The 27,126-nt window shown below is 36.4% G+C and overlaps 1 protein-coding gene across 1 annotated transcript in view; it reads right to left on the bottom strand.

The window, feature by feature from the left end:
* Positions 1-27,126, bottom strand: part of IL1RAPL1 (interleukin 1 receptor accessory protein like 1) — a 682,102-nt gene that overhangs the window by 319,814 nt on the left and 335,162 nt on the right. The window contains exon 5 of the mRNA XM_040265353.1: positions 5,499-5,573. Within this exon, the coding sequence (XP_040121287.1) occupies positions 5,499-5,573 (75 nt within the window). The remainder of the gene's footprint in view (positions 1-5,498; positions 5,574-27,126) is intronic.

Below are 27,126 nucleotides of genomic sequence, written 5' to 3' on the forward strand. Positions count from 1 at the left end.
GACATGAGTTTGAGCAAACTCAGGAAGAAGTGGAGGACAAAGAAGCCTGGCACGCTACAGTTCATGGGATTGCAGAGTCAGACACGACTTAGCGACTGAACAACAACAACAAAATGAAGCATAAAATTTTCATGACAAAAAGTTTTCTTATTAAATTATCAGTCAGGAGCTATTATATAATACATGGACATTTTTCCCTCAGTCTGCTTGAAATTTAAAATTCTGCAAACTATAATATGGTGTATCAGAGCAAGATATGTTAGTTAAGCCCTAGTGTGACATTTTATTTTAATTAGCCTGTAGTTAAATTGGATCTAGTCACTTGTGTAGTGTGTCTTTTACAAGGACAGACATTTAAAAATTTGAGGTTTCAACATTGTCATCAACCACTTTCCTTGAGATGGCAATGTCTGGTGAATCCCTGTAACTAAGTCTGATACACAAGACTTCTTTTTAACAAATTTAACAACAGGAAGCGAATATTAAAGAAAAACAACAGCACTGTTGAACAGTTCATTCAGTTCAGTCTCATTATTTTTTTAACAGAAAATCTGGAGATGTGTATCCATTGTAACATGTATACCTTATTGTCAAATAGTATTTATTAACATTTAGAAAACTAAGATCATGGTATCTGGTCCCATCATGGGAAATAGATGGGGAAACAGTGGAAACAGTGTCAGATTTTATTTTTTGGAGCTCCAAAATCACTGCAGACGGTGATTGCAGCCATGAAATTAAAAGATGCTTACTCCTTGGAAGGAAAGTTATGACCAACCTCGATAGCATATTCAAAAGCAGAGACATTACTTTGCCAACAAAGGTCTGTCTAGTCAAGGCTATGGTTTTTCCAGTGGTCGTATGGATGTGAGAGTTGGACTGTGAGGGAAGCTGAGCACCGAAGAATTGATGCTTTTGAACTGTGGTGCTGGAGAAGACTCTTGAGAGTCCCTTGGACTGCAAGGAGATCCAACCAGTCCGTTCTGACAGAGATCAGCCCTGGGATTTCTTTGGAAGGAATGATGCTAAAGCCGAAACTCCAGTACTTCGGCTACCTCACGCGAAGAGTTGACTCATTGGAAAAGACTCTGATGCTGGGAGGGATTGGGGGCAGGAGGAGAAGGGGATGACAGAGGATGAGATGGCTGGATGGCACCACCGACTTGATGGATGTGAATCTGAGTGAACTCCAGGAGTTGGTGATGGACAGGGAGGCCTGGCGTGCTGCAATCCATAGGGTCACAAAGAGTTGGACCCGACTGAGCGACTGAACTGAACTGATGCCCAAAGCACATCACAAAATTACCGTGTACTTATATTAAGATACACAGACTCTAGAAGAAGTTTTCAGTTGAGCATTAAGATAAGCAAGAGAAAAAATGGTTAGAGACTGCAGACATTTAATCAAGTTTCTATATTTCTTCAACAATATGGATTAGATTTATTTGAAACCCTCCAAATGTGGTTAATCCTGAAAAAAGAGGCCACAGCCATATTCAATGAGTGAAAAGAAAGAACTAAGATGGGGAAGGAAGAAGTGATTCTGATACTTAAGGAAAGTGGCTTTTTGTTTAAGGGCTCTATGTTGCAAAGATATATGTATTTTATGCAATGTATCAAAAAAAAGAAAAGTTATTAAATTCACTAATACTTCTAGTGAGAGTCTGTACTTCTCTGGTAAAAATTCTGAAATTATGTATCAAGAAACTTTGGAGAAATTATTTCCTTTTACCCAGTAATTTTCCTTTTAGCAATCTGTCTTGTTGAAATAAGTCAGAAAACGTATGGCTAAAGATAACTGTATCATTATTTATGATAATGAAACTTGGAAAAACCCAAATTTCCAGCAATATCTACGAAGTTATGGGACATTCACAAGGATGTCATATAGCCATTAAAGGGGTATTTTCTGAGAATATTTAATAGGAGCAGAATGTTTCTACAATATAAAGTATAAAAAACACAATTCTTTTCTGTATTTCCTCCAAAGGTCTATCTGTAATTAACCTATGAAACTAACCTATATTTTTAAAGAAAAAAAAAGCAAAATTTAAATAAAGTACTTCTCATATCTAGATGAGTAATTAATGATAATTTTCAGTAAATTCTAAGTTATAAAGTATAATGTGTCTCACTAGGACAAGGATGGAATGAATTTCTACTATTTGAAAGTCTGGTAATGATTAATATAATATCCTCTGTAAAACATCTTAGAAGTTTTTGAAAATGGGCTCCTGGCCATAAGAAGACCACATCACATCTCTGATTGACATCCTTAGGGCTCAAGTTCAGCAAGACAATGGTGTATGTCCTTTGATTCCTTTGACTATAGCTGCTTGAAAAGAATAAGTCAGGCTCACCCCCTGGACTGACCTTCAGAACTATACAATATGATTTCTGGGCCTTTTGCCCAAGAAAGTTCTATCCACATATTTGCTGATGCCTGAAAGTTATTTAAAAGGGACAGAGTCTTTTTTTTTCACATTTAGAAATAACATACAGATGCCACTTATAATCGCTAGCTGTAACCCCATATTGATTGAAGTTCAAAACCACCCAATTTACATGTTTTATATGAGTTTAATTACTATTATATTAGTTTTTTCCCAAGTATTTTGAAATTTTTAGTGCCTTTTGCTTTCTGTACTGAAACAGTTTAAATGATCACTATCAGAATCTTTCCAGTTTTGAGAAGATGAAAGAATTAGAAGAAAAGGAAGACGTGAGGGATGTGGAAAGTGAAAGGCAGGCATGGCTAGTAAATAGCAGAGAAAGCAGAATTTGGAGATGAAGATGAATCTTTGCATTTCGTGCTTTTGTCTAAGTCATTATGAATGTGTTTCATATATTCACACACAAACTGGAGATTTGTTGGCTAGATATGTGTTTAAATTAGCCAAGATGTTCATGTTAGGTCATCAGACATGTACTAACTCAGCTTTGTGTAATTTCTAATAATTGCTCTTGTAATTAATGCACATAGTAGTTTTATTCACCACTGAGGTTAACCTTCAATTTAGGACAAGGCTGAGTCAGACCCCTGAGCTCTTGGTCAATGAAATTTTGCTGGAGATTTTCACCTTCTCATGAAAGTTGGCATAACTTACAGGTTCCTTTTCACTGATCCTGGCCACTCCCCTTACTACCCCCCGCCACCATGACTCTTCACTCAGTTCCCTTCCTTAAGATTTGATAACGCATTTTGAGCCTATAGAAAGTAATAGTTTTTTCAGACCTGGAAAAGGCAAAAATCAAACCCCAAAGGAAGTGAAAAATCAAAGTACACCTTGTAGAGAACAAACATATTTTAGGCATCTCGAGTCCTTCCTTTTTTTGGCTCTTAACATTGTTTCCTATTTTCACTTATCCTTTGTGATTAGCTGTTTATCTACCTCAATACTACACAAGCTAAAACACTAAAATTAGTTATTTCAAATCAAATGTTCTCAAAAATTCATGGATTAAGGTTAAATTTCTCAAACTAAAAATTTAATTTAGAAATCATTTCTCAAATGATTTATCATATGGAGAACTGGAGTCAGAAAATAAAACAGAAGTTGACTAGAAGAATATAAGTCCCAGGTTGATGTCTATGGTTTACTTGGAATTTAAAGTGAGCTCATGTTCTTTAGACAGTGACAATAAAGGAATTAATTAGAGTATTTTTCTGGAGCATTTTGATAACAGACATGCCCATTTTTCCTCAAACAAATATACAGACACACCTTCTAATTTGCATAAATTTTTTCATATTTTCAATGTGATTTGATTAGTTTTTGTAATTTTTGTTCAAGGAGAGTGATTTTTTTTTTTTAAAATAGAGCTTTAAGAATTATTTATTCCATTCTGTAGAACATTTTAGAAGACAGGGAACAATCTGATATATTCAAAATTTAGGGAAAATATAAGGAAATTCAATGAGCAGCCATCTTTCATAAAATTGTTTGAATTATGTTGTCAGAGATACAATTAGTATCACTTTGGCAATGTTCATTACAGATAACTAGTACCATAAACCACTCCTTCTTGGTACAAGATATTCATAGTTTTGCATAACTCCTTAGAAATACATCTTCCTAAGGTTTACTGAAAGGTCTATATGAACATTGTCACTTATGAAAATTTATATTTTTAAATTTATTTTCAAAGTAGCAATAATATACCTAATCTAATAATATACCAAATCTAATATACCTCAATATACCATAGCATGTGTAAACAGCACAATACAATTTTAATATCTTTGTTTTATATACAGCATTGCTTTAATGTTGCTTGTGGTCTCCCACCTCAAAATAATGAAATTACAAAACTACTTGTATGTAAGATGGATTTAATCCAAAGGCTTGGGCTTATCAGCAAAGAAACATATTACTGCTCTGACTTGTATAAAAATTACATCTGTTTATGCCTGAAAGTTGTTGAATATTTCCAATGTTGGGAATTTGTTGACTACAATTATTTTATAGTCTCTAAACCCATCACCTTACCTTTTTGCACTACAACTTTGGATATGCTATTAGTAAGATGATCAGATCTGTAATCTTCATTTGGAAGACAGGTTTACAATTTTGATCTAAATTCTCACCCCAGTAACAATAACAACATTGATAACATAATGGATGGGCAATCAATTTTTTTAGTTGTATTCATTAAATGCATTTCTACTTTCAAATGGTTAATGTAACAAAATATTCCTTAAAAATATGAATATATGGCTAAAATTATATTTTTATAACCTTTCACAATAAACCACTAAAAGCAAATAATTTTCTGCTAAAGTTTATGATATATATACACATGCATACTATATCTCAAATAAAAAATATAATTGAATGTACTGTATGTATTTATAAACTAGAGGGGAAATTTCCCATAATTTAGTATAACTAAGTATAGATAAGTCAGACTAAGAAACTCTAGACTTAACTCTAAGATAAATATGTTAAAATTCAGATTTGTAGACAACTAGATATTTTTACCAGAACATATTCTGTCCATATTCTTCTGTTTCAGCCCTTTAATCAAAAGCCACTTGCTCACATTTTATAAATACATTATCCATAACTGTCATAGTGTCATTCATTTTAATGAATCTCTACCCTTTCCCCCAATTTTCAAAAACTGTACTTTAATGTATTACTGGGTATTATAAGTCAAATAGTTTCACATTACTTGTTTTAAAACCAATTCAAGCCTTTTAAAATGACAAGATAATACCAGCAAAACTCTCAGCCCATCTAATTTCTCAACAACCACTTAATTTCTCAGCAGCCATCTAAATAACACATGAGATTTGACATCCATATGTCCAAATTAATCCTAATGCAGGCATGGCAGGATGCAATATGCCATGTTTGCTGGTGTTTTCTAATTTTGCTCCCTTTAAATAAACATGGGCTTAGCTCAGAGTATTACACCAGGCTACAATCTAGGCTTTAGTAATGGTCAGGATGTAACAAGAAAAGTGTACTAACAAGAATTAAGGAATTACTCACCCAGCTGGGTCTCCTGAATCGTCAGTTTACTTTCCATAGGATACAACAGCTTGGGTGGTTTATCTGTCAGAGGGGCTGAAAAACAATAATAATACAGATTTAGAGTTATGCTGCATAAACTGAAGGAGAGAACACAGTTTATTTTCATAAATATTTCTCATTCTCTGAGTAGTGTGTCAAAGCATTTTACCAGGTAGTGACTTACATATTGCAGGTAGTACCTTCAGGCAAGCTGAAAAGCTATTAGATTATACATGAGTCAAATATAACACTACCAAATTGACAGTCATATGAGACTGCTGAAGTACAGAATCAAGATTGCTCAGACCTTATGAATATATGATTGCACTTTACCAAATATTTAAATCTGTATCGTGTTTTCCTTTTTAAAGGGTATCCTACATTTTCTGTGTTAATTAAAGATACACATCATAACTGTATCATGCATTTCAATGACTTTGGGGGGCATAATATTGTCTATTTCTTCCTAATCCCATTCCTAGATTCCCTACTCTGGATCACATTGCCTCAAAATCCATAATTTAGTAATTCAGTTCAGTTCAGTTGCTCAGTCGTGTTCGACTCTTTGAGACCTCATGAACCACAGCCTCCCTGTCCATCACCAACTCCCAGAGTCCACCCAAACCCATGTCCATCAAGTCAGTGATGCCATCCAACCATCTCATCCTCTGTTGTCCCCTTCTCCTCCTGTCCTCAAATCTTTCCCAGCATCAGGGTCTTTTCCAATGAGTCAGCTCTTCGCATCAGGTGGCCAAAGTATTGGAGTTTCAGCTTCAACATCAGTCCTTCCAATGAACGCCACGACTGACCTCCTTTAGGATGGACTGGTTGGACTTCCTTACAGTCCAAGGGACTCTCAAGAGTCTTCTCCAACACCACAGTTCAAAAGCATCAATTCTTCGGTGCCTAGCTTTCTTTATAGTCCAACTCTCACATCCATACATGAGCACTGGAAAAATCATAGCCTTGACTAGACGGACTTTTGTCGGCAAAGTAATATCTCTGCTTTTTAATATGCTATCTAGGTTGGTCATAACTTTTCTTCCAAGGAGTAAGCATCTTTTAATTTAATAATTAGATTAAGTATTTCTCACATACATCTCCTATAAATGAAACAGCAATGTGGCATTACATTACTACAAGTACAAGCTGCATACTCCAATATGCACAGAAATACTCACCAAGTTATATTTTAAAATGATATTTCCATTTAGTCAGAATATTTTATTGCTATTATCTGTGATACTTTATAGTACTTATTGCTAATTTGCATGATATACTGTCTGATTTTTAGCTTGTACACATTATTGCTCTGTGCACTTATCAGTCTATCAATGATCAGCACACAGATCTAAGAGTGGGCTATTAAGCATTTTGAAGATAGGTTTCCCACTGCATACTTCATCCTGAGCTAAACTAGACAATCTGGACTTTAGGCAAATAGTCAGGGATCCTTCATTAAAGACTCCCTGCTCACCCTCTTGGACTAAAAAGCCTGCCAGGTCCCTGTGAAATCTGCCACTGCAACTTCAACTCTGTAGGAAGTACAGAAATGACCAATTAAGGGTTGCTGAAATTGACTGAAAAATTAAATGATTTTACATTAAGGGCTTTCTTCCTTCCTTGCCAGGAGGACATGCCAGTGTGGTTGATAACTGGAAGGTTGATCTAGACAGCAGTGCCCCGAGTCAGCCACATATCCTCCTCACCAGAGGATTCAAGAATTCAATCTGCTTCGGCAGCTCACCACTCTCTCTCTTTCACAGAAAACACAGTCAGTGCAAATGGAAGATGCATCTTAATTCAGAAAAACAGGGATGAGTTTTAAGAGTCCTGGTTTGGAAGACCAACCTCACATAGGATCAACAGCTTTTGTTCATAACTAACTGAATACATTATTCATCGTCATTAATATTTAACACCAGGCTGGGAAGGAAGAGGGGAGGAAAGCTAAGCTGGGGTAATAGGATGAGATAAATCACTTTGAAATTCTTCTCGAAGATTTGACATCACTCTGATTAACCTTAAACACTTGTATTTCTTGCCTAAAGTGATCTTAACAGATTTTTATTCTCCTATCAGCTAAATAAGTCAATTATTCACGGAATGTCAGCAAAGCAGTTTACCACTAATAGGTTAAAAAAGCCACAGGTCCTAAGCTGTGGTTATCAAATAATTTCAGTAAACTTTGAAAGCAACTATGACAGGGAAGCCTGGTGTGCTGCAGTCCATGGGGTTGCAAAGAGTCGGACGCGACTGAACTGAACTGACTGACGGCATCAAAATAACCAGCTTATTCAGTAAATTAACTCAGTTTAGAAAAGCTTGTGATTGTGTAGTTGCAAGTAGACAATTCAGCAGTTATAGTAAGTAGCTGAGAAAAATATTCTCTGTTCAAACACATCCCAGAATAATTTATCTGTAGAGAAAGATAATAAAATCCCCATACAGGACATTTGTTCAGAAATATAAAATGGTTGTATGGTTCTCCATTCCAATTCACCACCCACCACATGGCATAGTACTGCATCGTTAAGACCTTTTTATATTATCCTCACAGGACAACTCCAAGTTAGCAGAGGAATCATAGAATGTTCAAGCCAGAGAAAATTCTAAGCTTATTAAGTTTTTTTGATTTTTAAATTGTGTTCCCTATGGTTTCCATAGCATCCCTCTGGGCAGATAAAATGCAGACAGAGGTAAGGGGTGGACTGGAAGTTGACTTCATACGTTGTTGTGCCACCTACTCCTCTCTTGACAAAAATATCCCTGCTTTTATTTATCTTACACATCAGTATTTTGTCCAAGATTTTAACCAAAAAAGTCCAATCCAACTTAACTGATGTATTGTATATTGGGCACTGTTATGTGCTAGGCATTGTGACAGGGGCTTTGGAATATCTTTGGTTTCTGCCTTTACCTCTTATAGTAATTAGAAGTTAAAAAATCGGCAATAGTGGAAAAATTCTGAACTGGGTCAATTCTCTTGTTTTAGAGATCAATAATCTGAGGTGCAAAAAGCACAAGCAGTGTGCCAAAGGTGACAGAGCAAAGACTAGCTAGAGTCCTTGCTGGAACTTTGCCTCTCAATTCTTTATCACCTGATCCTTGAAAATTCTATCAAGCAACTACTGCAGCCCTGCTCAGTGTTTCCCCTCAAGGTGTGAGCAATCTGTTAGGAGAGTAAAAACATGCAAATAAGTGACCTACTACAGCAGAGCACTCGTATTGTGCAATCTGTCATCTCGATGTTTTGATATTATGCTATAAGAGGATATCATTTAGGCATGTTTCTTGTATGATTCACTTGTCTTTGATAAAAGTGAACAGAATCTATCAGAGAGCACAACAACTGACCTCGGATCTGACATGTGACTGTGAAATGGGAGGACCATTAAAGCTAAGATATATCTCCACAGTCATTTGAGGGTGACCAATTGCGCTGCCACAAAGAAAAGAAATGTGCTGAATTACCCATTATTTGAATGTTCCTGACACTTTACGGTGTTTAATAAATATTAGTTGAATCGAAGTGACAGAACTGGCAAACAAATGCAGGAATGGTAATGACCAAACAAAATGACCACATGCACACAAACACAAAGCCCTCTTCATTTTCTGCTTGGGCAAAAGTAGGACTGGAAGGAAACTCAAACAAACTAGTTCAATAAAGAAAAAGTAATAAGCATTAGACCATGACTAGACAACTGACATTTTATTGTCAAGAAAACAACTTGCCTTTGGGAGCATTTTCTTTCTCTCCTTTCTCTCTCTCTCTCTCACACACACACACACACAAAGGTGAAATCATTGAAAAAAATAATGCAAGTCTGACAGTAGTGATAGGAAACACAGGTTGATTTTAAACCTTAATCACATTTTTCTATGGAAAAAAAATATACAACAAGTACAGTAGAGATATTTCTCTGGCTAATTATGCATTGAAATATTTATATGCATCCATCAAAAAATATATTTTCTCTCCCTCATTTTATTTTATTTTTCAGAGATTTTATTTTATTTTTCTCATTTTATTTTTCAGAACACCCCATTGACAACATTAAAGATAACATAGTTATTTTAAAATAAAAATATTTTCATTTTAAAATTAAAATCTTTATTTTAGAATAAAAAATCTTTTACAGAGTTATCAGTATGTCCCGACTGACAAATCATTCTTCAGAGTAGAAGGGAAATTTTAAAGAACATTTGTGCTGCTTACTAGCTGCTAGTTAGAGAAACATCTAAAAGCTGGTATACACAAAGCTGTATATAGGAATAATTTCTGTGTTAACATTCCACAAATAATTATGAAGAGATGAAGTTTCTTTCTTTTTTCCCCATGTCATGTACACTTGGGTTATGGAACAACAAAAAAATAGGATCCCATATTCCAAAGCAAAAGTGACAAGAGACCAGGGTAATGAAGCCAGTATTCTCAAATTTGTCTAATAATCTTAAATAAAAGAGAAGTATGAAATATTTAGAATGAGTGGATCTTTGTTTTGACATCCCTCTAAAATTTATTTTTAGTCCCCCAAATACTATTGAGAACAACCAATACCTCTTGGATACTTAAAACTGTCCTACTTTAAAAACCTGTTCTTTCAAAATCACAGATACTTTTCAAAATGTATTTTAAGTAGTGCCTTCTCTACTTTGTTTCTTAGAAGCATTACGGTGGAGTAAGAAAGATAATACACATAATTTTCCGGGAGACATGAGTCTAGTAATTCCTGATTCTGCCCGGTTGGCTTGGCAAGTTAGAGAATTTTTGCTCTCTGAGTCTCAGTCTCCTTATATATAAAATGTGATATTTTCCCCTTATGGCTTGGTGTGAGGATTAAAAAGGATAACAGATTAAATGCTTTGATATACTAGATGGAAAATACATGATGATACCTGTCAAAGTTTGGGACAGTAGTATTTAGCATTCTTTGTAGCTGGAGAAGAAAAATATTATCATCTGTAAAATAATGAAGTAGAGAATTAGCTAATTCAAAAGACATTTAGATTCTGACTATAAGAATCACAGAAAAAAGAATCAGGAATATTTCCTGCATTAGTTTCAAGAGCAGGACAACTGTTCCATCTTCAAAAACAATTTAACAAAGGCATTTTGAAGACTTTTGGATGTGCAAGCAATGTACTGGGAATGTAAAGGACTCAAAGATAAAATTCAGCTTTTAACCCTTACAGAACTTACAACCTAGATAAATAATTGAAATATAACTCCACAACTCAATTTCAAGTGCCTTTTGAAGTATCTGCAAATAATAAGTACTACATATAAAAAGACTAATAAGGCATGGAGTTCTACATAAGAATGCATGAAAGGAGAACACCTATATGAGGCATTGTGATGAGTGCTATGCTGCCGCGCTGCTTAGTCACTTCAGTTGTGTCCAACTCTTTGCCACCCCATGTACTGCAGCCCGCCAGGCTCCTTTGTCCATGGGATTCTCTAGGCAAGAATACTACAGTGGGTTGCCATGCCCTCCTCCAGGGGATCTTCCTGATCCCCAGGGATCAAACCCCGGTCTCCTACACTGCAGGCAGATTCTTTACCACTGAGCCACCAGGGAAACCCCACGATGAGCGCTATGAAGTGAAAGTCACTCAGTCGTGTCTGACTGTTTGCGACCCCACGGACTATACAGTCCATGGAATTCTCCAGGCCAGAATACTGGAGTGGGTAGACTTTTCCTTTTCCAGAGGATCTTCCTGACCCAGGGATCAAACCCAGGTCTCCTGCATTGCAAGCAGATTCTTTACCAGCTGAGCCACAAGGGAAGCCCTGTGATGAGTGCTATACTCAGAGGTAATTCCTTTATGACCCTGTTTAAATCTATCAACTAAATATGGTCACAAAACAATACCCACAGATTTATTCAGCTGACAATAAAACATGTTCTGTGGCAAACCCACCAACAGGCTTCATTTTACAATGGGTTTTTTTCAGCTTGTTTTGTTGTCTGCATGTACTTTTTTATCTTAAAGACTTGACTAACAACTGCCTATTTTCCTAGCAAGTCAAGGAAACATGAACTACTCATAGAGCTTCAGTGACTCAAAATAGGATTTCAGTTCTGCTTTCTTTGGTCTGGAATGTTTGAGCATTATTAGTTCTTAAAAGTGGAGCACAGCAGTTGTGAGAAATATAGCAAGTAGACACCACCTTGTGTTCCTTGGGAAAATAAAAATGAAAGGCTTGGAGAGAATATCCATGTATACTAGGTGAAGCTATTTGGGGGTAGAGAGGTTCTTTACTCCTCACTTGTCTCCAAGGCATCAGGATTGGCAACATGTATCCTTTCTGTTGCAAACAATTATGTTAACTCCCAGGGGTGCCATGGAGCCTCAGAAACCTCAGAGAGCAGGAAGTGACAAAGCAAGGGAGCAGAGAGTGCAGGGAGAACATTTTATGAATAAACTAACACCATATAGGTGATAACCTTGGTCTTGGAGTCATGTCAAAGTGATAAAGCAAATGCTCCCAAGGTGGAACTCTTACTATATCTATCAGAATGCTTGTATTCAGGAAAATCAAAAGTTAATTTGACTAGCTTTGATACTTGATATTTTATTCATATAGTTTGACAAGTGTTGCTCATAATGCAAATTAAAAACACATTCATTCATTCATTCAACAAATATTTTTAATGCATCTCTGCTTTGCCAGAAAGTTCTCTAGTTATCAGGGGATATGATAGTGAACCAGCCAGACACGACTCCTGCTCTCATGGAGTCTGCATTCCAGTGGGGGGAGATGGAAAATACACATGTAAATGAATGCATGTATAACCTAATATCAGGTAGTTCTAAGTACTATAAAAAAATAAAGCAGCCAAAGGGAAAGAGACTAATGTAGGTGCTATTGTAGAGGAATGTCAGGAAAGCTGGTTTTGAAGATTATTTGAAGCAGATCTATGTGAAAGGAGGAAATCAGCCATGGAAAGGACCCGGAGGAAAATTATGGCAGGCAGAGGGAAGAAAAAGTGCAAAGGCCATGAAATGGGCATGCACTTGGCATGCTTGAGGGAAGGCACAGATCATTCTAGTTACCCTGACAAAAGGAAAGAGTGGCAACAAGTTCAGAGACAGCCATATACCAATTCAGGCAAGGCCTTGTAGAACATGGAAAAGAATGGGGTTCTATTCTTTTTTAATTAATTTATTTATTTTTTGTCAGAGATTCCGGATTTCATTTATTTTTATTTATTTTTTTTTTCCTTTTTATTTTCTTTCAGATTTTATTTTATTTTATTCTAAATGTAATGCAACTGCATTCAAGATTTTTGGAAAGAGTGAATGGTAGCATTTATATGCCTGAAATATCACTCTGGCACCTTGGCGTTCAAGTCTAGAAGGATTGAGTAGTGTGGAGGCAGAAGGCAGAGTGGAGGCAGGAAAACCAGTGATGAGGGTTTGAAGCAATACAATGACTGGTGATGATATGTTGCTGTTGGTGCTAAAAATGGTAGGGTATTGTTTCTTTAACTATCTATTTGGTAGGTAGAGTTAAAATTTTCAGATGGATTTGATATGAAATGTAAATGAAAATCTAGGCATTAAGTGGGGGAAGGTCCCAAGATATGCGCTTGAGCAAACACATGAAGGGCAGTGTCATTTAATGATATGGAGGGAAGTACAAGAGTGGCAGTTTAAGAAGGCAGTAGAAATCAAGAGACATATTTTATAAATCAATTCAGTCACAGCCTATTATCCAAAGAGGCTAGAGAATTTTCCTATTGATCAATGATTTATATTTTGAAAAAGTAAGCCACTGACTGACAACTCATCTTTTCCTTCTGGTCCCCCAGAGGATTGAGAAAATAACGTTAAAAGTTCCATGTTTCAGGCTGATGCCGTATTCATTTATCATGAGATAAACTTTGGCTAATCTCTATTTTCCCTTGCTTTAACATCATTCATGATATACCAGCAAATTCATTTTTGACTAATAGAATCAGGACCATGCTGAGCCAAGATATGAAGAACAATTCTCTAGTATTTCCCTGGTCCAATATGTGGTGCATATTTAATCAGAAAATTTAATATCAGACATAATTTAGTAAGTGAAGAGGAACTAAAGAGCCTCTTGATGAGGGTGAAAGAGGAAAGTTAAAAAGCTGGCTTAAAACTCAACATTCAAAAAACAAAGATGATGGCATCCAGTCCCATCACTTCATGGCAAATAGAAAAAGTGGAAATGGTGACAGATTTTATTTTCTTGGGCTCAAGAATCATTGCAGATGGTGACTGCAGCCACTAAATTAAAAGATGCATTCTCCTTGGAAGGAAAACTATGACAAGCCTAGACAGAATATTAAAAAGCAGAGACATCACTTTGCTGACAAAAATCTGTATAGTCAAAGCTATGGCTTTTCCAGTAGTCATGTACGAGCATGAGAGTTGGACCATAAAGAAGGCTGAGAGCCAAAGAATTGATGCTTTTGAATTGTGCTGCTGGAGAAGACTCTTGAGAGTCCCTTGGACAATAAGGAGAAATCAATCCTAAAAATATCAACCCTGAATATTCATTGGAAGGACTGATGCTTAAGCTGAAGCTCCAATACTTTGGCCAGCTGATGTGAAGAGACCAACTCATTGGAAAAGACCCTGATGCTGGAAAAGACTGAGGGCAAGAGCAGAAGGGGGTGGCAGAGATTGAGATGGTTAGACAGCATCACTGACTCAATGGACATGAATTTATGAATTTGAGCAAACTCCGGGAGATAGGAAGGACTGGGAAGCCTGGAGTGCTGCAGTCCATGGGCTTACAGAGTCAGATATGACTTAGTAACTGAATAACAACAACAACAAACTGCAAAGTATTAACAAAGACGTTATGGGATTTATATTTCATCACTTTCCATTATCTTGAAGCTCCCAGGGAACATAAGCAGTGAAAGATTATCTTCATTCAATAATTATTTTTAAAATAGAATCACTAAAGGACATCATAGGAAAAGTTAACAAACATGGAGCTAATGTTAGGGCTCAGGTTCTCTCTTCATTTGTCACCTTCTACAGTTATCTCTTAAGCCCCAACTTACCAGATTCCATTACTGGCCACCCCACTTGCTGCACCCAGACTCATAGCTGATTCTAGAACTTCTTCCAGTTACCCACTACACTACACCATGATTCTGACCTAATGAGCTGAGAGTAATATGGAGGGCAAACAAAAGAGAACATAGGTAGGTAGAATAAAGGTGGCTTAATATTTTTATTTTTAAAACAACTGCTGCTGTGACTTTTACATAAATGTTGTGAGGCTAATTTTTAAATGAATGCATGACTAATTTCAATCCTCCTAAATAAATTTGTGTGTAGTCAAAACTAAAACAAAAAAATGGTGAGAAAAAGTAAACAATACATAATTATCTGTAGAAATTATGATGAACCCAAGGAAAAGAATGCTGATTGATATAATAGCTATAATCAAGTAGGTAAGCATGCCAACTACTGTTTTCACTTCTATTGACAGGCAAGGAAAGAATTAATGGTCACCAATTAGCTTCTAGGGACAATAGTCAATTTCAAAAAATTATGTCCTATAAGTGAAAGTATCTCTTCCCCAGCAATGAGAAAGAAAGCAAAATTATCATAGCATATCAGTTTTTTCTTTTTCTATTAGTAGATAAAAGGCCTTCAAGAAATGAAAATAATAAATCCCAGGCTGTCTGGAAATGCTTATTAAGGGAAATTGTGGAATACACAAAAGGCATCCTGTTACTACTGAAAGTCAGAAAATATTTTATTCTCTGCTTATTTATTCACAGTAAGACATCACATTTCCAAAGTATAGTGTAATGTAATTTAATGTCCTTCCAAATTATCTCAGGTTGGTTTGTTATATTATACTTCAATGTAGAAGAATTTCTAGAAAATTTTTGTAAGTGGCAAGGAGGAGTTAGGGATTAAAAAAAATGTAGTCCATGTAATATCTCAATTTAGCATTAACAATTAACAGAGCATACTTCGCTTAATTTCATTCACAACCTATTAAATTGACATGTAAGCTGGAACTCTCAGCATAAATTTAAGGCCTTTAAGACACAAAAACATACATATAAGATTGCAAATAAGTATATGTGTAGGGAAAATTAACACATGGTGTTTTGGGGTGTGCAGTTACATTATTTCATTTGATCATCCATTTCCTACTATGAAAAAGTCTAGAAGCTTCCCCCCAAAGCCATAGCCAGTGAGGACAGATGCCAAGATCTGAACCTATGTCATCTGATTTTAATGGTCACTTGTTTTCCATTTCTGTAGTCTGCTTTGCAACATTTGTGATTTCTAATGTAGTTTCTATTAGACATCTTATTGTTTTTCTGGAGAGTCTGATGATGTGGGGCAGACTGGGGGAAACATTTTGATATATTTTGGAAACAGAGAGAGGGAAAGGTCTGTCTTAGAACTAAACTGTACTTCACAATCATGAAGCTTTTATTGTAGAAGTTAAATAAGCCTAACACTTATTTCTTAAGATTAGAAAGGAGGGATAACGTCTGTCATTAGCTCTTATAAGTAGAACCCTTTAATGATTACAGAAGTTGAGGATGACATACAATTTGAGGCTCTCATTATGACAGTGGACCAAAAAAAAAAGAGAAGCATTCTAGAAATCCTACTAAAATTGCTACCAAAGAGAAAATGAACCTTAATAAGTACATTCTCCAGTACAATCCAAGGTCCATAAATATGAAATAAAATCTTAATTTTTTTGTTGTAATTGTATAAGTATTAGAGACTTCCTTTAGAGTGACATTTCAAAACCACTCATATCCTGTAAAAAATAACATCACTTTTGCATAAAATGTGGAAACACAAATTAAATAAACATTTCTATTATTACTGAATTGTACTCTTCTAGATGAATCAAATTTCAGTGGTGATCAGCTTCCTATGGGGCAATAACAGTAGATTTGTCAAATATTCATGAATATTCAACTTCTGCACTGGCTTTAATTTTCTTGACCTCTGTCAATGATAAGGTTGCATTGGCAGACAGCACAGATTCCTCTCATAATCCAATCCAATTTCTATACAGTTGGAACCCCCCAATTCCAATATAATAGTGACAGAAACACTGTATACTAAGTTACAGGCTGACTGTGACAGCTAATGACATGTCTGTTAGAGAAATATGTCTACAAATAATTAGCCTCTCTCCCTCCCTCCCTTTCTTCCTTCATCTTCTCTTCTTTCTGTTTATCTTCCCTCCCATCTTCCTTTCCTTCTTTTCTACCTTCTCTTTTCCCTCCCTCCCTGCTTTCTTATCATATTTCCTTCTTTCCCAAGAAATCCATCTGGAAGGCAGACTGAAGGGAAAGCATTTTGCTTTCTCGCTGGTTACAGTGCAAAAACAGAAACCTAAATTTCCATTCATTCATTTATTCAGCTATAACTTACTTGCCTACATAATCACCATTTTTTCCTATTTAGACTGTTATCATTCATTCAAGTAATGCTGTTGGGAATTATCTTTTTTACAGAGATCATGTTATAAAAAATGGTTATTTATCAAATAATAACCTCCTACCTAAAAGGATTTTAAGCAGCTTCAACAATGTCTAAACACTTACTCAAGAGCTCCTTTGGCAGTTTTCTATTGTTTCATGAAAGAAAAGCCTATCACAAGTCATTAAAAACGTGATTACCACGAAAAACAATCCAAGAAAGAAAAGCATGCCTATGAGCAATAAGATCAGGCACTCTTTAAATAAAACTTGCTATTCAAATCTAATTATGCTGCAAATGCTGTTATATTACTTTTGCTATCAGTATATAGCCAAGAGTTACTTGGCAGCAAATGGGGGTTAGTCATTTTAAGAATTTTCCTTTCAGCAATGCAAGAACAAACTGCAAATTTGTTCTTAGTTGCATCGAATACCACTCATATCCTCAAAAGAAAAGAAAATAAGAACCAAAACAAAAGCCTATTACAAAGCAACAACATCCACAAGACATTGATAATTACTGTAACTGAGTGATGGATACATGGAATTTCATTCTGCTACTCTATTTTTGTGTCTATTATGCTTGAAATTATCCAACATAAAAATAGTTTTTTAAAAATATCAGTATGTGAAAACTTTAGGGGTTGCTAAATTTTTTGAATGCTATTTATAGCATGAATATGTGCATATATCTACATATGTCCATATAGTGAAGAATAAATTACCAATTTGAGCCAAGTTTATAACAAGAAATGAAATGAAATTGAATTGCATCTATGCCAGCTCTAAGCAATACCACAGCTCTATTTGCTCAGCAAAATTTGTTTCTATATGTCTTCACATTTCTTTGTTTATAATAAATATAGCAAAGGCATTTTACTCTAGGAAAAAAGCACTAATACAATTTATCAGTTCAACATTATTGAATTACAAATTACCCTTAATCTTAGTAGCTTAAAATAGTGGCCATTTATTACTTTCTGTGAGTCTACTAGACAGCTGGGAGGAGAGTGGATCTTGGCCCAGACTGGAATGATCTTTACCCAGCTCACTCATGCATCTGTGGTCCACTCTCAGTCAAACATGTGGCTTTGCTCACCTGGGCTGGGCTTGCTTACATCTCTTGGATGTAAGTCTTCACAAGCTGAGACTTTTATTCAGTAATTGATATGGGATCAACAGAGGTTTGTAAGGAGGGAAGTAACATGATCCTATGTGAAATTTTTAAGCTCCTTTAGCCTAGAACTAGCCTCAGGCTGCTCTGCATCATGGACACTGAACATTTTGCCATTTCCCCAGTTCACCATTCTCTTAGATTCTTCTGGAATGTGCCTCTAGTGCTCATTCTGAAAGGCGATATTGCTCCTTCTTCAATCCTAATGCACCTTCCGTAACTATCACAGATATCAGTTTTTAGGTGAAAATTTCCTGCCTCCAGTCGGGGTCCCAAAACATAACTTCCTTATCTCTATCCAGCTGGGTTATAACTTTTCCTTCTACACATCTGACTGACTCTTGAAAGTATAAACTCCATGAGAACAGGGATTATCGTGGTTTAAAAAAAATCTTTTTTAACCTGCATGTCCCTAATGTTTTCAGTGTTTTCTATGGAAGGTCGTGTCTGACTTTTGCAACCCCATGGACTGTAGCCCACCAGGTTCCTCTCTCCATGGGATTTCCCAGACAAGAATACTGGAGTGGGTTGCCATTTCCTTTCCCAGGGAATCTTCCTGCCCCAAAGATTTAACCTGCATCTCTCATATCTTCTACATTGGTGGGTAGATTCTTCACCACTGAGCCACCTGGGAAGCCCCATAACCTTAATGTTTTCAGGGTTTTTTTTTATATATAAGGTAGAATATAGTAGATGTTCAAAAAATTTTTGTAGAATGACTCATCATTGAAAAATTTAACTGTATTTCATGCATTCCATTTTAAAAGGCAGTAATTACATGCTCTTTTTTCCTTAAAGATTTACATTGAAAACTGTTAATTAAAAATACATTTTAGATGGCTAATGAGACAAGCTTCAGTTAGTTTAGGAAACTTACTCATCTAGAAAGTACACTACATGACTCCAGATAATAACTGTTAATACATTTTGAAAAATAACTACCAGTTATCTGCATAGTTACATGAGAATATGTCATCTTTCTTGAGCAATTTATGACCAGGAGTTAGTACATTCTTCTGTTTCTCATATCTGGGGAATCAATCTTAATTTTATTACATCTCTTTTTGTCTACTTACGATGTAAAGATGAAGATAATCAATCACTCAATCAATAGTATGTAAGATCTGCCAGTGATTAGCCTAGCATTTGTGTTGTTGCCATAGGGCAAGGCCAGTTAAGTCCAGAAAAGATATTCACAAGTAATTTACACTCTGGTTGAAGATACATGACCAATAACACAACAACAAATGGAAGAACCTATATAATAAAAAGTTGAACTCTGTAGTTTTGGCTATGGGTGATATCACAGTTTTAAGTTAAAAGATGGAAAAGATAGGATATTAACCAGAGAGATTCATGGGTGAGGAACATGTAATAGGTAGAGTAGATAACTGTACCTGAACTAGACTACCCAAAAAGACCAAAACTTTCCCTGTCTGCCATGGTCCCTCTCACACACTTGGCAAATAATTGCTTTTCTGTTGGTATGAGAATGTACCATGAGGTAAGATATGAGATGACACAATGTAAACAAGAATTGCAAACCAAGAAGCTAAGCAAGGAAGACATAACATATGTTCTAAAAGCATACAAGGTTAATAGTTAATAAACCCTTTTATCAGACTCCTTTATTAGACCTCTTTGTCTCTTATATTTGCAGTGGAAAAGTCAAAGGCTTTATTTAGAGCCAGGAAGTCCTAAGTTCAAACCTTGGCTTTGCTCCAGTACAAAATTGTTCTCTGGAAGTTCCTTCACATGTTTGAAACTCAGTCTCCTCATCTATAAAGTAGATATCAAATATATTTCTTGAAAAATTGATCTTTTATAGGTTTGTCATGAAGTTTAAAGGAAGTGCTTCATAAGGGTAGGCCTAGCACAGAAGGGTATTAGTCCTAGGACAGAAAATGTGCTTCAAAAATGTTAAGTATGCATTAACACTGATATTAGGGATTTGAAGACCTCCAGAAGTAAGGATAAAATGTAACTGAGAAGAGAGGAGGAATAGGTCATTCCACGAAGAGGGACTAGCATGAATAAAGAAACAGCTGGACTTGATACATCATGTAAGCTGAGAGGTTAATGAGGCAGTGGATCAGAGTCATTTTGAGAAATATGGACAAATAGGTATCTTCAAAAACATTTTATTGGAAGAATTAACAAATACAGGACTCATGAAGTAAAGGCCAGATATTCATCATCTCCTAGGATTAATTTATAAATAAACAATAGATTATCTAAACCTGATTTTCTTCGCTGTGAATTGGAATGAGGTTGTGAATTCTGAGTCATAAATCTACATACTCCAAAATGCTCTTGCTTGGATTAAATGATGTTTCAAAGACAATGGCTGCAACCAATAGCTAATTCCATACTGATTAACCTAGTAGAAAAGCACTGCTAAACACAGAGTAGCACTGGCTTCATCAATGACTGTCAGATCATTTAAGATGGAGTAGTGGATGGTAAATACCACACGGTCTGTAAGACCTAAAGGCAAATTATTAGATTGCTCCAGGCACCATCAGAAGAACAATGTAAATGCCACAACTGACCTAAACTCAATAAGGTAAGGCCTGCAGGTGTGACTTTGAAGCCACTTTCAGGCAATGACAGTAGTTTGCCATATCGTCAAATAACAACAAAAACCAAGAGAACAGTGTCAGCCAGCAAATATCCAACTATGTTAGCCACATTAAAAAATTATGTCTGCTTTGATGCCTGTATTCTCAAGTCACTACACTATTAATTTCATGTGTGCCTGCTAGTCCCACAATGAGTTCTTAATGCTTCAAATTAATATTTGTTGAGCCTGATAAATTGCTATATTGGGCTTCTTTTTCATCTTTGGTTTCTAACAGATTATATAGTTGAGAGTCTGTATTCGAGGTGCATTATCCATTATGGTAACTCCTAACCTGAGTCACACTAGCCACATTTCAGGAGCTCAATAACCACACATGTCATGTGGTTACCTTACTAGATGGGCAGATCTGGGACGTTTCTATTACTGTAGAAAGTACTTTCAGGCAGTGATGGACTAGAATTACTCTCAACCTTTCTTATGCCACGACCTATCTGGAAATTATTTTTGTGGGGTACCCCGGGGTAAACAATTTTGTGATGAGAAGTGATTGGTCTAGATGCTCCAGCTGCCTCAAAGATCTCAGAGGAACTGGTATCTTAGCAGATCTGAAATCCATTTAGGGTACAGTCAAGTGTCACAGCACATCAGTTAGAAAGCTGTGCCTTAATTGATGGTATCCAATCCCACACAATCAGAGAAGTATAGTGTCTTATCCTCTTGAAAAATACTAATCAGGTTTCTAATTAAAATGACAGGTGATCAGAATGTCAAAGATATTTGAAAAAGGCTAAAACACAAGCTGACAGATATTGCTGATGGTGAAGGCTTTTATGAAATGTTATGACAAACCTTGGGATTGAATTTCATGGTTCCTACAATCTCAAAGAACTAGCAAACTTGCTGGCAATGTAAATCACAAAACAGAATGTCGAAATCTTGGGATAAATTTTCAGGACAAAATAAGAGTAGGAAGGCTTCTTTCTCACTAAAACAAAAAGACAAGGAGGAAGAGGAAAGGTGAGTTACTTGTAGACACAGAAGATGAACTGCAGATACCATGGTTATTTGAAAAGTAGATGGAATTCCATGGCAATTGACTAGGAAATTGTCAATTGTCTAGGAAATTTTTAGCACTGAAGCATTTGTGAATGTTAAAGTTGCTTCCCAAGATACAGAAAGTGTCTTTTCTTTATGATGATTTTAAGTCACAGGAAAAACCTTTGTTATCCAGGCATTATCACTCTGGCACTAAGTACTAGGCAAACCAAGGAATGCAAGATACAGTAAGATCTGCTTTTCACAGCCCCAGTTTCCAGAAGCATGGACTCGTCAACTCAGAAATAGAGAAATGAACTCCATAAGGTCTTGGATTTTAATGGGTTTTTCCACTGAAGAGCTAAAGATATCACACAATATTCTCATAGAAAAAAATATAAAAAAAGAACCAGGTGTTCTATGTACTACTGAATATTTTACAGCTGATGGTGACAGAGGCAGAACCAAGACTTTGTCTGGGTGTGCTCTGTGCACACACCCACTGAAGACCTCTGTGTGCTGTTCTTAGTGCCGGAGAAATGGCAGCAAATAAAACAAAGCCTGTACAAAGTGGGGAAAGATGTACAGGAATTATAGAGGCAAATAAGAAAATAAAGCAAGGTAAGAGAATTGAGAACAGTGCTCTGTTTTATAAAGGCTGGTGAGGGAAGAGCTTACTGATAGAGACATCTGAGTGGAAACTCAAAGGAAGGGAGGATGCAGGCCATGGAAATATCCAGGAGAAGAGCATTCCAGGCAAAGAGAAGAGCAATTTCAAAAATACTCAGGTGGAACCATGCCTGGAGCATGTGAGTAGTGAAGAGGCCATTGTATGCACAGGGAAATGAGTTGAGGAAATGAGCTAAGGAAAGATCAAAAGGATACAAAGTTAGAGAAATACCAGAGTCAGATCCCTTACACTGGCTTTGGTCGTTTGGTGAGGGCCTAGGGACTGAAAGTCACTGGTGATTTCTGAGCAGAGTATAACACATCCAACTTGTGTTTTATAATTGACTTTGCAGGGCAAATCCACTATTGGGATGGGGAAGTAGGTGGACATGTCAGGAGGCAGTCACAGGAGTCCAGATCAAATTCATTGGTTTGGATTAAACCAGCAATGGTGATGGCAGAGAAGTATTCAGGTACCAAATCTCCTGGGTTGGCCAAAAAGTTCATTCAGGTTTTTCTCTGACATCTTATAGAAAAACCCAGACAAACATTTTGGCCAACCCAATACTTTTAAGATGGATCCTTGGAATGTGAGCCATGATGTAAAGGTGAGGTAAAATCAAGGCTGATTGCAAGGTTCTGGCTGGAGTAACTCCAAGAAAGGAGTCGCCATTTATTGCTGCGAGAAGATGGTGGGAGGAGCATTTGGGGGTGTATATGGGTGGACAGGTCAGGAGCTTGCTTCTGTCCATTTTAACGTGGAGATACCTCTTGAACACCACATCTGAGCTATTTGGCAGACAGATGGATATATGCATCTGAGATGCAGGGTTGAATCAGGGCCAAAGAAATTAATTTGGGAGTCATGGCTCAGATGGTAAAGAGTCTGCCTGCAGTGCATGAGACCTGGGTTCAATCCCTGGGTCAGGAAGATCCCCTAGAGAAGGAAACGGCAACCACATCTGTATTCTTGCCCAGAGAATTCCATGGACAGAGGAGCCTGGTGGGCTATACAGTCCGTGGGGTCGCAAAGAATCAAGCATGACTGAGTGACTAACGGTTTCAGTTCACTTTCAGCAACTCACAGAGCATTGAAAGCCACAGGCTGGATGAGATTACTGGGGACAGGGGCCCCACTCTGGGTCTAAACCTCCCCCTCCTCAGATGCTGACAAAGATACAAACAAATCTGAGAAATAGCAGCGATTACTGTTCAGCTGCCACACAGCAATGCCAGGCAGCTGCAATGCCCCTGGGTAAATACCCAAAGCAGCTAGTACTTAGCATTTTTTCAAAATATTTTGAGAATCCATCTTTCTGACAGTAAGGCAGCCTTCCACATGAGTAAAAATAATGCGTGCATGATCTGGTAGCATTATGCCAACTACCATGGCACCAGCTGGAGCCACACTGATGCCCCTTCAGCTTCATTTCTTTTAATTGAACAGCTGGACTAGAGATCTAGAGAGGGCTGAAGTGATGCCACAGGCTGAGCAGGACTTCCAAAACCCTTTTAATATCTGACTGCCTAACAGTGTGCTCACAAGAGCCTGCTAAAGGCAAGGTACTTATAATATAGCTACTGTCTTAAAACCCTAGCCACCTCAGAAGCATATCTCATACTCTGGGTATAAGGTATTTGAATCTTAACCAGATTAATTGTCTTTAAGGGTCGGCTTTGACAACATGAGTAAGTAACCGACCAGCCAGTCCATGTAAGAGATTGAGGGTAAAATGAATGAAATCAGCTTGCTTGTCTGCTCGTCTGAAGGTATATGTAAGTTGCTTTATGCTGCCAAGTCAGCAAGTGTTCCCCAAGGTTCTTCCTGCCCTTCTTAACTACAGAAGCTTCAAAGCCACATGGGATTATAGATTTCAATTCAGTTTTTTTAATGTTAATTACGATGAAAAGATCACTCTGAAAAGTCAGTGCTATCATCAGCACATCTTTTGTGTGTAGGGGTGAAAAGGTACCTGAAAATAACACTTTCAAATAAAGATCACTAGTCAGATGCAGTTGTGAGATACATCACAGAGCACATACAGTCCAGCTATCACAGGACTCAACCAGCCAAGAAAACTCACTCTATGCAAAGTCCTGTCTCAAAGGAAAGCCAGATGATGGTTGAGGGAGGCATTGCAGTTGGGCATTATCTGGTCGTAAGTCTGAAACAGCAGAGAAAGCTGAAAACAATGATGACAAAAAGAATTGGAAAAAAAATAAGTTTAAGTATTCTTTAAAAATACATTTCACTCTCAAGAATAAAGGAATCCTTTTAGTATAAGTAGCAAGCAAAGAAGTCACTTTCAAAGCTGCATTAAAACCTAAATTTAGCATTTTGTGTATGTATGAGGAAGCACACTTGATATCTTCACTTACTAACAGTTCTTTTGATAAAAGATAACTCGGCATAGCACATTTAATAAATTCACATTGGAGCCAAATGAATTCACATATGTACTTATATACCCACCATATGTATTTTCAAAAGTATTCATTTGCAAGTTGGGCATTGTTCAACTGAACAAACTCTGATATCTTTGAAAAAAAATAAAAGTGTTATGTTTTATTTATGAGAATGGAAAAACTGAAGCCTTGAAACTAGAAATTATATATAAAAAAACTGCAAAGCAAATGCCATATTGTATTCAAGCTTTGCTTAACAAGTAGACTCTAAATGAACAGCAGGTAACTGAAATTCTGCTGTGGATCCAGTAGATGTACAAAAATTGTTAATTGGTGTTGACAGGAAGAAGTTAACAGTACTATAGTGGCCAACAGAGCCAAAGTGACATAAAAGAGTAACTGAGAAAAATGCCACCGCCCATTCAACAATCTAGAACTCAGCCTTAGAAAAAAGAATAGGTATTTCTGAGAAAGCAGAAACTGAAGTAGATGCTTTTAATCACCATTCTAGCCTAGGTTTGCTTGGGTAATAACTGTCTGCAGAACCTTCAGCATGCTAAGGAATATATAAACATAGAACATTATCATTCACTTTTATTAGAAATCTATTCCAAAAGTATGTGAATAAAAGCTGGCACAAAACCTAGGTCCATGATGCATAGAAAAACAAGGAGTTGAAAGTTTAAAATTTTTCTAGAGTCACCTAAATAGAGGCAAGGATTTCTATGTGAACCACGCTATTCTTTCTGTGTTTTGTTTAATAAAATCTTAGTGGCTATGAACTGTATCAGCTCTCTGGTCAAGTGTTATGGAGAGGGATACAAAACGGGACAAAGGCACCAGTTTTTTCAATTAGGAATTTTTCAATTTGATGGAAGAGACAAATCTAATAAGCAGAATAGCATAACTCTTGTAAGAGAGATGGCGTTTGGCTTAGAGATCAAGGAAGGCTTCATGGAATTGGTAGCATTTTATCTTTATTTTAAGAAAAAGAAGTCACTACAATAAGTACAAAGAATAATATTTCTTAAAATATGCATATACTTTGCCCCGATCTAGATCTATCCACTTTAACATCTGTCATACTTGATTAAAATTATTTCTCAAGAAATAGGACGTTACTAAAATAGTTTAATTTCCCTTAAACCATGACCAGGACTCACTTTCTCAATTACCAGAAGCAACCACTGTTACAATTTTGAGCTGTATTAAATTGTACTTATCAATTACTATTACATAAATATCAACCAATCAATGAATCTATCCATCTATTTTCTTGTATAGTTTTCTGGAATTTTCTGTTCATACCTGAAGTTTATGTTCTGGAAATCTAGTTTATCTCTTTCCCTTGCTGTTTAATATTCTATATTATATGTTTGACATATTATTCCTAATTTGTTTTTGCTGGTATAAACTATGCAACAAAGAGTAGCTTTACACACAAATAGGACATATGGACAATAGATTATCTAGGGTTTATGCACAGAGTGGGTCATACAAAGGTGACATTATAACCAGATGGCCTAGGAAAATCCCAGTTTACCCATTTGTTCTGGCATAAATTTTAACAGGGCTTTCCAGATGGCTCAGTGGTAAAGAATCCACCTGCCAATGCAGGAGATGTGGGTTCAATCCCTGGGGTGGGAGGATCCCCTGGGGAAGGAAATGACAACCCACTCCAGTATTCTTGCCTGGAGAATTCCATGGACAGAGGAGCCTGGCGGACTACAGTCCATGGGGTCACAAAGAGTCAGACACAACTGAGTACACAGAGAGAACACACAGAAAGAAGTTTTAATAGTCCCCTGTTTCAGGTTCAAAGGAGTACCGAATTGAATAATAAATTATATATTCATCCTAGTAGCCAAATATATATTCATCCTAGCATACAGTTTTATAATTCTATGGGCTACTGCCAAACAGTTCCCCAAAATGGTTGCACCAATTTATACTTCCACCAGCAGCATCTGGAAGTATAATTTTTTCCCAAATTTTTCCTAACAATTTTTCCAAACAATTGATAACCAGATTTTCTAATTACATTTTTAAAATTAATCTGATGGGTAAAAAGGATAATTCACCATTGTCTTAATTTGTTTTGCACTAATAAGAGTGAAATTGCCCATCCTCTAATATTTGGATTTTTTCATCTGTGAATTATATGTTAGAACTTTGCCATTTTTCCATGAAGTTATCTTATTGTGCAACTTTCTTGTTGACTTGGAATTCTTTATGTTAGGTTAGCCAAAAATATATGGGTTTTTCCAT

The sequence above is a fragment of the Oryx dammah genome, unplaced genomic scaffold (genome assembly GCF_014754425.2).
Source record: "Oryx dammah isolate SB20612 unplaced genomic scaffold, SCBI_Odam_1.1 HiC_scaffold_23, whole genome shotgun sequence".
Lineage (NCBI taxonomy): Eukaryota > Metazoa > Chordata > Mammalia > Artiodactyla > Bovidae > Oryx > Oryx dammah.